The 12,159-nt window shown below is 34.1% G+C and overlaps 1 protein-coding gene across 4 annotated transcripts in view; it reads left to right on the top strand.

Annotated features, from left to right (window-relative positions):
* The window catches only part of DMXL1 (Dmx like 1), a 132,883-nt gene that overhangs the window by 66,374 nt on the left and 54,350 nt on the right, over nt 1-12,159 (top strand). For 2 of the 4 annotated variants that reach the window (XM_046665500.1, XM_046665499.1), the window contains exons 25-29: nt 590-781; nt 3,639-3,715; nt 5,889-6,016; nt 6,514-6,762; nt 7,100-7,213. In XM_046665500.1, coding sequence (XP_046521456.1) covers nt 590-781; nt 3,639-3,715; nt 5,889-6,016; nt 6,514-6,762; nt 7,100-7,213 — 760 coding nt within the window. The remainder of the gene's footprint in view (nt 1-589; nt 782-3,638; nt 3,716-5,888; nt 6,017-6,513; nt 6,763-7,099; nt 7,214-12,159) is intronic. The other 2 variants (XM_046665502.1, XM_046665501.1) reach the window with 1 other exon arrangement.

The following is a 12,159-nucleotide window of genomic DNA, read 5'->3' as shown; positions in this document are numbered from 1 at the left end:
TTTGTTTTTGAGGAAGATTAGTCCTGAGCTAACTGCTGCCAATCCTCCTCTTTTTTCCGAGGAAGACTGGCCCTGAGCTAACATCTGTGCCCATCTTCCTCCACTTTATACATGGGATGCCTACCACAGCATGGCTTGCCAAGCAGTGCCATGTCCGCACCCGGGATCCAAACCGGTGAACCCCGGGCTGCCGACGGGGAACATGTGCACTTAACCACTGTGCCACTGTGCCGGCCCCAGGAATACTCTTTTTTGGTGTAGTGGTTCATATTAGAATTTGTAGAGTTATATATGTATTGTAGTTTAAAGACAATGTGACATCAGGCCCTATGATCTGCTGAATTCATACTCCACATTCTTACATGAATGCCTTGTAAGGTGATGGACTTCTTATGATGAGGGTATTGTTCCATAATTTTTCAGTATAATTGGAATGTTCACATCCTAAAGTCCCTTCTAACTCTATAACAGTTTCTGTTATGCTTTTAATTTTTGATTGTTTTGAAGTTTTTCAAAGGGATCCCTGAATTACTTAAGTAATGGATAATTATAAAAAGTTGATTAACCTTTTTTTCCCTTTGTTTTTAAGGAAACCTCAGAGCCAGTATTTCCTAGCCCACTGTCAGAGCAAACCTCAGTACCTCTCCTCTTTGCTTGCACAGCCAGTGCCAAAACAGTAGTTGCCAATCCATTATTGCACCTTAGTAATCTAACACATGATATTTTACATGCCATAATAAACTTTGATTCACCACCTCATCCTGATATCCAAAGCAATAAAGTAAGTATACTTGGCTTCAGTCTTTTAATTTGCCTAAATACTGTGATGAAACTAAAAGATAAGTGTTAAGTCTTTTTATAAACAATTTTAAACATCAGACTGATACATACTGATAGTTATATTATCAAGTTTATATTAATTTTGATCCACGCAAACTTCTGGTTGTAGACCAGGTTCATCTTACTTGTGTTACTTATACCCAATAGGGTACTTATGTTTTAATCACAATGCTAGTTATTTATTCTTAATTTAGCCACTTTATTAAGATAAGCATAATAGGTATGTATGCAGATACATAAGTAATTCCTTTAACAGTTACACGTAGCCAAAAAGCTCATTGTTTATTAGAGATGGAAACAATATTTTGCTGTAAAAATACTGATATGTAAGTAAAGTTTTCCTTTGTTAATATTGAAACATTACATATTTTAAGGATAATGTGAAATATTTTGCCCCTGTCATTCCACTGGGCTAAGCAGTGCTTTCTGAACCAGCTATTGCAGAATCACCTGAAGTGCTTGTGAAAGTTTGGATTCTTAAGTTCGCTCCAGACTTATTGAATCAGTCTGTGAGAGTGAGCCCCAAGAATATGTATTTTTAAGGAGTTCCTCATGCATAACTAATCATGTAGTTATCTAATCAACCATATCATCTTCCCATCCAGTATCACTCCACTTTATCTACTGTTAATATCACTTTTCATATTTCATCTTTACTCACCAAACATATTAAAATCCTTTAAAATATGACCCAATTTGACTGTTTTTGTATCTGGGTGTTTTTTTTTCCCCTCATAGTCTATCATCTGGTTCTTGCCCACCTCGCAGGCTATGATACCACACCAGTCGATTTTCTGCTTCCCTAATGGTGGCCTTTCCTACAGTTTTACCCTCTTGGATAACCTTAACCCTTGTAATTTAGGTTTGCCACTTCTTTTCCTGTACTGCTCTGTAGTATAAATGCCCACATTGCATATTATTCAGTTAGGAATTTTATTTCCTTCAGACGGTACTCATTTTAGCCAAACTCTATTCTATATTTAACTTTAGTAATAAACATAACCCTAGTGTATCATTTTGCTTTTGCTGCTTGAGAACTACCCTGAAACATTAGTAGCTTAAAATAGCCATCATTTATTTTGCTCATGATTCTCTGGGTTGGTTCATCAGTTCTTCTGGTTTGCGCCAGCTGGGTTGATCTCTGGATATTTTCATTTGTCTTTGGTCTGCTGGTAGGTTGATTTGATTTTGGATGATCTAGGATGGTTGGCAGAGTGTTTGTAGGGCTTTCAGGAGAATCTGGGTCATATGTGTGTCATCCTCCAGCAGGCGGGCCCACCGTATTAGTCTGGGTTCTCTAGAGAAACAGAACCAATAGGGGGTGTGTGTGTGTCCTTACCTAGGTTAAGCTTCTTCATCCTCAGATCTACTTCTGTTAATTCTCTTGTCATGCCATGTCAATTTATATTTTTTTATATGTCTATATGATGTATATGTATGTATGTATAAAGGGCTTTATTATAATTGGCTCATAATTATGGAGGCTGCAGTCTGCAAGCTGGAGACCCAGGAGAGCTGATCCTGTAGTTCCAGTCCAAATCCAAAGACCTCAGAACCAGAGAGCCGATAGTAAGTTCCAGTCCAAAAGCCAGCAGTCTTAAGACTGAAGAAGAGCCAGTGTTTCAGTTCTATTCCAAAGGCAGGAAAAGACCTATGTTGCAGCTCAATGCAGCCAGGCAGGGGTTCCCTCATACTCAGCCTTTTGTTCCATTCAGGTCTTCAGTTGATTGGAGGAGGCCCACTCACTTTAGGGAGGACATTCTGCTTTACTCAGTCTACCAGTTCAGATGTTAATCTCGTCCAAAATCACTCTAACAGACACACCCAGAATAATGTTTGACCATATGTCTGGGCACCCCTTGGCCCAGTCAAGTTGAAACACACAATTAACCATCACACCTAGGTTATTTCACATAGTGGTTGCCGGGGTTTAAAGAACAGCAAGAGTAGAATTTGTTAAGGCCTTTTGAGGACTAGGTTCAGAACTCACATATCACTACTGCTGTGTCCTCTTGGTCAAAACAAGATACAAGGCCAGTCCAGATTCAGTGAGTGGAGAAAGGACTCCACCTTTTGACTGGAGAAGCTGAAAAGTATTTTGATCATTTTTGCAATCTCTCATGCATGGTCTTTGCTGTCTTCATTTATGTGATGATATCCTTGATTTTTATTCATACCATGTCTTATTGATAATTGAAGGAGAAATAGAGATTTTAATCTATTGCTCCCTGTTTTTATCTACATAAAAGACTGTCATACTTCATAATTAGATCAAGAATCTAGTCTTTTAATAGTCTATTCTAGTCTACTTTCTTACCTAGGTTAAGCTTCTCCTTCATCCTCAGATCTACTTCTGTTATTTCTCTTGTCATGCGATGTTTAGAACCTTCTCTTCCTCAGTACAATGACCTGTGCTAGATGAACTGTCATTTATAAGGCTGAGCTGCTTCATATTTTGGTTGAGGAAGAAGCAGCCTGAATCTTGGAGGGCTTGCTTTTTAATGCATGGCTTATGCACTACTGAATAGCTAACATCTGTTCCCATTTGCTCTTGAAACAGAAATTAGGTAGCAGGTGTGTATTTTATAACTTCTGCCAAAGACCTCAATGTTTTTTCTTTAATTTGTCTGTAATGAGACCTCTCTAGGCAGAACTGAGTGTTAGGGGAAAAAAAGGGAAATAACTTTATAAGGGCATAATAGTTTTTTCATTTTTTAAAAATGCTGATTATATTAGATCTTGATAAAAGTTACATTTTTAAAAAGTTATACTTAAAGTAACTTTGTCTTTTTTTCCAGGTATATGTAATGCATACTTTAGCAGCCTCACTTTCTGCTTGTATTTATCAGTGCCTTTGTGGTAGTCATAACTACAGGTAAATATCTTTTTTGTGAAATTTTAAAATGCTTGCAGTAATCGATAAGGTTTCAGATTTTATATGCTCTTGCTGTAGAAAACCTATACGGCACTCCACTTTAAATAATGCAAAAGCATGTGACTAAGTTGTGAGTACTTTTTTTATCTTTGAAATTTTGGCTTATGCCTTTATGGCAAATAAATCACAAGTAAGCTCTTATCAATATAACTTATTTAGCAGCCTTTTAATGATCACTGCCGAATACTAGACGTTGTGATATTTAGCAGCCTTTTATTGATCACTGCCCAATGCCAGTGTGATGCACTGAGATAAGGTCTCCTTCCTTAAGGTCAGTCTAGTTAGAGACAAACATGTGAACTGATAAATGATGTGTAACATGGCATTTTACTTGAACAAGTACTATAATATGATAGTAAAAAGCTCAGGGAGCACAGAGGAGGGAGTGGCTGACTTGGAATTGAGAAAAATTTTACAGAAGAGTTGGTGTTTATAATTTTTCTCTGTATGTCCTAAGGTTTCACTATGATTTATCTAGGCTTTTTTAAAAAAATTATGTTTGACACTCTCTGTCTGTCTGTATCCTTGAAATTCTCTGTCTTTATTTCTCCAAATATTTTAGCTTCTTTCTTCTATTTCCTTTCCTATTAGACAGATATTGGAACTTGTGGGTCTCTCTTATTTTTCTTTTAGCTTTCCTCTCATATGTTCCTTTTCTTTATTTCTGTGTCCTTCATTTCAGGAGAACTACTGGCTTCATTTTCCAGACACTAATTCATTCTTCAGCAATGTCCTGTCTTTTATTTAGCCTATCTGAGGTTGTGATTTAGAAATTCTGTTTTTAATTTTTAAGATCTCTGTTGATTTTAATAGCCACTTTTATTTTTATAATTTGTGTCTTTATTTCTTGATATCTTTTTAACCTCTCAGTGTAAAGCACTTTCCCTAATTTTCTGATAAGTCTGCTGCCTCAGGTACAGGTGTTTCAATGAGTTTGTTGTCTCTTACGTGATGTCAGTCTTCGTTGGTGTTGATTTTTGGTTGTCTGTTTATCTTACCTATTGAATTCTCCTGTGGGTAGCATCAGTTTACTACTCTGGTTATGTATTCCCAAGGTAGCTTCAGCTTGATTTCTTTGACCTTGGTTCTTCAACTCAAGAGTTCATTTTCTTGTTACTGAGTGTGGCTGTATTTCCATCAATGTGTTTTTGTCTTATCATTTCCATAGGCTCACTGTAGCGGGGGGGATTCTTTTTTTGTTCGTCTGCCATCTTCAAACTGGAAAGTAAAGCAAGAGAAAGTATTTACAAATGCATCAAAATGTTATGACTAATAAGACTTGCCAATCAGAACAGATCTAAACCAATAAATGTGCTAAATTTAAATATTATATCAATTTACTTAACGTGATATAGGAATTTCTGACAGGATTTAACAAAACTTTTTGTACCATTTTCTGTCACATTTATTTCATAGTTTATGTCAAGCTGCAAGTTATTTTGTTCATTCATCTGTTTTCTTAGTTTTAGCTTAAAGTGCCATTTACTTTAGGAGAAGCTTACTCTGAATTCCCAAATTGTGTGAAATACTCCTCCCTTTTGCTTTCATAGCGCTCTATACATAGGTTTTGTCTTTAAAAGCAATGTGATAAAATTATCTGTGTCTGATTCCCCCACCAGACTATAAATTTCATGGGGACAGAAACCTTGTTTTTGATATAACAACCCTGATGTAGGGTAGACTAGCTGTTAAATATCAAAGTGAACCTAAACTGGCTTTGTTTTTAAGCAGATAACCTTGTTTTAAAGTTTGATATACCAGCTTGCTACTTGTGGTCAATAGTGATTTAATTTTCTCATTTGTACATATTCCGTCTTTCACTAAATAAATATACTTAAAACCTATCATGTGTTTTAATTTAGAAAATTTGTATATTTACACTTAAAGGGCACTTTCATATAGCACTAGACTATAGAGTACAGTACTTAGATGTAATAGCAGTATAACTAATAAACGAAAATTTGTATTTAAGATAACCTAGAAGGTAGATCTAAAATGTGGAAATATTGCATGTGAAATTCAATTTAGATCATTGTATATTATTATTATTGTTTTATTGTTACTATTGTAGGTTATTGTAGATTATTATTACTTAAGTGTTTTCTTCTCTTAGTTCATTTCAAACGAATCAGTTTACTGGAATGGTGTATCAGACAGTACTGCTTCCCCATCGACATTCTTTGAAAACAGGAAGCTTAGATGAAGCAGTAACTCCCAACACGTCACCAGCTCAATGGCCAGGTACAAATAATTTAAATATGTATGAGTTTTTTGTTAGGCTTATTGAATTTAATCAGATGAGGAAAAATTAGGTTTAGTTTGGTTTTGCTGTATGATAATCATTATTAAATATTGTTAGAATCCATACCAGTTCAGTATTCACCACTCCTTACAAATTATGCAGTTACTTAACCTTAGTATTTCCTTGATCATTATGCTAAATAACTCAAATGTTTTGTTGTGTGACTTTTTGTAATTTTGCTTTTATCATATAGAAAAACATTTGTTATGGCAATTAAATTTTATCTATCCAATTTGAATCATATTACAGATTTTCAGTGTTTCTTTAAATTGAACAAATAGCTCAACATTCGTGCATTAACACAATAACCTAGTCTGTGAATCTGGAGAAGAAAATATTTTAATCCTGATGCAATAAACTTTTTTCAGAAATTGGAAAATGTAGTTAATTTTTTAAATTTATTGTCAATGGTAGCTCTGTTTGTTTTTTGTTCTAGGAATAACTTCTCTAATTCGACTTTTGAGTTCTTCTGGTGAGGAAGCCCAGTCTGGGCTAACAATCTTGCTCTGTGAGATTCTCACAGCAGTGTATCTTAGTCTGTTCATCCATGGCTTGGCAACACATTCTAGTAATGAACTATTTCGGATTGTGGCCCATCCTCTAAATGAAAAAATGTGGTCTGCTGTATTTGGTGGAGGTGCGCATGTTCCCAGCAAAGAACAGACACAGTCAAAAGCTTTACCTGGTTAGTTTTTAACCTGTTTTATTTTATTTTATTTTATTTTAAGGCTGAAGCTTTATTTATTCATCTGAATCATTTTGTCATCTGTAGTTGCATTTTAATTTATTCACAGAAAGTTCTTGTTACCATTTTCTTAAAGCATGAACAAATAGTTTTTATGGTGAAAATAGTTTAAAATTTCTGGTGCAATTTTCAAACTTTAAGATACTTATGCACCAGTGATTAGAACTATCTAATGTAATTTTCTTTTACTGTTGAAATTTTCATTTGTTTTAACATATACTGTAACATTGGTTTTTGTTCTATCCCAAATACAGATTCTCTCTTCTTTCTTTGGCAGGAAGGCACTTTTCTATGCCTAGCCCCCACCAGGTAGTGGTATTCTCCATGGAATGTGTGGGCTTTTCCAAAGCTCTTTCAGCCATCAGTTCTCATAGCCCTCCCAGTCTTGCAGGCAAGATATTAGCTTTAGAAGTAGGCTTTTACAGTTCAGCTTGCTTTGTGTTGTTTTGGAGGGGTTGGGGTACAGTGGGCCAGTTTTGTTTTGTTTGGCACTTAGAAAATTGAGAAATTTCCTTTAATCAAGCCATATTTTTGAGTTAAAACTATGATTAGCATTTTAGAAAACATCTCATTTTTAATTCTGCTTTTAAATTCTCTGTTTTGATGTCTGCTATCTCCTAGACTTTAACGTATTTTTAAATGTGTAGAAAAAAGGAAATGTCAGTGCTAATCACGGTAAATCAGCTTATGGCTTGAAATGACTGGAAAAACATTTAAAATGAGGCTGCTTTATGTGTTACATATTATAATTCTGGCCATTAGGGGTTTTGGATTTCTAAGTGTTTGTAATACTATGAAAAGTAAATATTTTAAACAATTGTATCCCCCTTTCTCAACTTTCTAATATTGAAACTATATGTATTATATTTATTTAAAGATTGAAATACCAAGCTTTTTTGACCTGAAAAGAATCTTTATGATGCTTTCTGCCTTTCTGTTAAGTTTTCTTTTTGTAACTTTATTATCCTATATGTGATCATCTTGGTTTTCAAAATTTTTAAAATATTTTAATTTTCATAACGTCTGTTTTCTAATTTTTAAAGATTAATTTCCTGTGCTTTATTTTCTTATATCAATAAAAAAAGGAAAAGACTAACTTCTTGTGAAACTTACCTTGGAATATATACTTAACTTCAGATATCTGAATTTAATTGAAGAAAGTCTAAGAGTAAGATACATAGCTCAATTGAGATTAGTATTACATAAATAATTGGTAAATTCATTTTGGCCCTGTTTTTAACGTATTCTAAGAGAAAATCTGTTAAGACCCTGAACTTGTTAATGTGACATGTTAAAAAGGGATAAATTCTTGCTATGGAATGTCCACATAGCTGTAAAAAGTTAAAAATACATTTTTACTAATCAGTCAGCAGGTCTCAATTTCAACCAGTTTTGTTGAGCACAGATAGGTAAAGAACCTTACTCGAAGACCAGGTTGTTCTTTGTTTAACCAATTAGATTTAGTTGTTCTAGGCAAAAATACCATTACGTAAATTATTTTTCAAGGACTGTCATAAATACCATCATAAACTATATCCCACTGCTTATCTAATCCTAAATAATCAAAGTGGCCAAAAATTATCTGCATCTATACCTTTACCCTCTTGCATTGGGACATTGTAGTCAAATAATGTAGAATACTTAAAATATGTGGTTCACTTAGTGGTAGGGCTGGATGTAGCCACATCCAGGTTATGTGATGCTCATCTGTCTTTGAGAACCCAGAAACTATTCTGAACACACTCAGTCGTGGATATAACTGAAGGAGCATTCACGGAAAACAGGAATGATGTGATTCATCAGTTTGCTAACCAGAAAAAAGGAGTATTCTCAGTGAATGATGCAGCCAAAGGCCTGCTGCTTCTAAAGCTGGTCTAGTTTGAGAAGGAGCAAGTAGAAAAAGAAAGAAATAGGGAAAAAGGGAGGAGGGAGTGAAGATAGTAGATGACGAAGGCAGTAATAGTAATTAGAAGCAGCGGTCCTGTGAAGCAAATCAAATGACAGTTGGAGAGAGAAAATCGGAGAACAGAAAATCAATGAAGGGACAAGGGACAAGAAGGAGCAGCTTTCAGTATATGGCAAAGGTCTGAAATCTCAGTTTTTAGCACACCAGCTAAAGTAGCACAGCAGCCTGATTAATTTTAGGTTGTAAGTTAGCATTGCTGTTTGTTTGGATTACTGCTAAACACAATCATGATGTCCCAAGAGTCTAATTGCTTTAGATAATATTCAATTGTTGACCAAGGAAATAAAATAATGTGTTTTAGAAAAGTTGATCTGAATTCAGCCAAAACTAATACATAGTTTTTGGTATCTAAATTGGCCAAATGAAAACTGACAAGTCTGGAATATTTCATTTCACTGACAACCTAATCAATGTCAAGGTATTGTATATTGAAGATGAAATACATGCTTAGAACCTAAAAATCTGTCTTTTAAAAAGTGTTTTCATAAACTTAGTGTTAGGAGAGGAATTTAAAAGTCACCATTTGTTTTCCTTTTCTGTGACAAATTCTGATTTTAATTTTCTTTGTGGTAATGAACTCATTAACTAAATTACATTTCTCTCTACTTGTCTGTTTTATACTTTATTAGTTCTTTTAGTGACATAAAATTTAAATGTGACTTAACCTTTCTAATATAAGAAAATGATAGATGATTTTTATTAAACTTTAGCTTGACATGTTATAACAAAAATGATAATATACATAAATCAGTAACATTTTTAAATCAAATTTAATTTACTTTGTGAATTCCACATCATGTGATAATGAAGCATTTATTTTTTCTAATTAATAAAAAATGTAGTGCAGGTGTATGTTCATGGAATTCTGAATTATTCTGTTATGATTAATTTTTAAAGAAGAAATCAGCTAAGCAATAGCAATTTTTGAAAAATTACTTTTTTTCTGCTAACAGTTAGAAATCCATACTTTTGCTTTTTATTGTATATTGTAAAGCAAAACAAAATATTTTAAGGATTTTTACTATATTTTGTAATAATATTTGCAATTGTAAGAACTGAATTTTCAATTTTTATCTTGATAAATTTATAGTACTGATTTTTATGTCTTCAAATTAAGGAATATAATATAAAATGTGTATTTTATTTGTGGTAAGCATGTCATATGTTTTTTTGTTGTTGTTATGAGACTGTTAATGATGTTCTTGACATTTTAAATTATATTTTCAGCTTCGAATTTGATAATTTATGTTAAATATGGATCAGAAAATCCAGATGTTTTGCTTTTTGCCATAAAACTTGTATAAAAATAGAAATTTAGTATTCAGAGTTTAGTGATTATACATGTCGTTGCTATCATTTCTTTAGCAAAATAGCAACATTTCTTGACCAGAAAAGATAAGACTACAGCATTTTTAAAATAGAAAACAAAATCAGCTATTTAAAATATAGTTAATATGCCAAACACTCAACTGGCTGGTGAGCCACAAAATAACTAGTTTTGCTGGAAAAGAGAATACATTTTTTGTTAGAGTCCTTTGACAGACTTTTCTTTGAGGGCCATATAATCGAAGTTGTAATTTAAAGTTTAAAAAGCATTCTATTCATTCATTTAAAGAACTACTGGGGAAGGCAAATTCTTAAATAAGAGTGGTGAAAGCATAGAAGGTAAAAGAAACACTCTAAGAAATGCACATATATAAATTTTTACAGATAAGTATCTTTTTATTTCACTGCTAAAGCCCGATGCCAAAGGAAAGAACCTAAAAAGAAGTGAAACATCTCAGCTGTCTCACACAGTATTTCTTACTGAGGCTAAGAATGTGATCTCTATTTCCAACCCTGTTTTCTAATTTTTCTGGCAGTCCTCAGTGCTGCAGCAAAATAATGTTAGCTGATTTTCTCCATTCTAGTATTTTTTTGTGGTAAAAAACACGTAACATAAAATTTACCACCTTAACCGTTTATGTACAGTTCAGTAGTGTTAAAAGTACATTCACATTGTTGTAAAACAAATCTCCAGAACTTTTTCATTTTACAAATGTGAAACTCTATACCCGTTAATCAGCGGCTCCCTCTTATCTCCTCCCCCATCCCTTGATAACCACCATCTACTTTCTGGTTTTTGTTTTTTTTAAGATTTTATTTTTTTCCTTTTTCTCCCCAAAGCCCCCTGGTACATAGTTGTATATTCTTAGTTGTGGATCCTTCTAGTTGTGGCATATGGGATGCCACCTCAGCATGGCCTGATGAGTGGTTCCATGTCCATGCCCAGGATTCGAACTCGCGAAACCCTGGGCCACTGCAGCGGAGCTCGCAAACTTAACCACTCAGCCACGGGGTGGGCCCCTACTTTCTGTTTCTTGAATTTGACTCCTTTAGATACCTCATATAGGGGGAATGGAACAATATTTGTCTTTTTGTGACTGGCTTGTTTCACACAGCATAATGTTATCAAAGTTCATCTGTGTTGTAGCTTGTGACAGGATTTCCTTCCTTTTTATTGGGTGAATAATATTGCATTGTATGTATATCCTCCATTCAAATTTTTAATAAATTTGTTGAGTTTGAGCAGAAATCTTATAGAAGGTCTATATTGTTGCCTTCAGACTGATTGAAAAGTAGTACTCTAGGTCAGTTATCTCCAGACTTTTTTACATAACCCTATCCACGAATGATGCTTGAGTAAACCCCCAATATATACATATTTATTTATTTATCTTCCCTTTCCCTCTGTCCTCCCCTCTCTCCCTGCCCCTTTCCATCTTCTTGCTTCCCCTGGTGCCTTCCTTCCCTCCACCCCCTTCCCTCTCTTCTCCTTTTCCTCCACTCCCCCTGTATTTCTCAGTTCTTTCCCCTTCTTCCCCTTTTTCTCTTCTTCTCTTCCTCCTTCACCCCTTCTACTTAATAAAAAAAATAAATCTAAATGGAAGTTGTAATAGTTTCCTTCTGTGCTCCAATGAATCATTTTGAATACCAAGTACCTTGGAGACTACCTTGCTCTGGTTTGGAAACAAATCACTACTTTCTATTAAAATATTCTTCAATTAAATTTTATGGATTTTTATGAAGCAAGTGCAAGCAAGGTATTGCGTGAGGTAATGATCCTAGGAAGAGCTTGAGAGTCAAACACTCTTGATAATATCACCTGTCAGACATTTTTTTATCATTAATTTTATTCTTTGAGGATTAAGAAGTACGTTAAATTCACTCTTCCTCTAATCTCCTGTTTTGGGTCTTTTCCTTTTAGAAATCTTTGAAATTAACTTGTAAAAATCATGTTTTACGTATAATTTTGAGGATGTGTTTCATACTTAATTTTGTATTCACATACATTTGTACTTCCTCACACTTTTTACCTGAGGTACCCCTAA

The sequence above is a fragment of the Equus quagga genome, chromosome 7 (genome assembly GCF_021613505.1).
Source record: "Equus quagga isolate Etosha38 chromosome 7, UCLA_HA_Equagga_1.0, whole genome shotgun sequence".
NCBI classification, from domain to species: domain Eukaryota; kingdom Metazoa; phylum Chordata; class Mammalia; order Perissodactyla; family Equidae; genus Equus; species Equus quagga.
The sequence above is the reverse complement of the archived record's forward strand: the minus strand, read 5'-3'. Positions and strand labels throughout refer to the sequence as shown.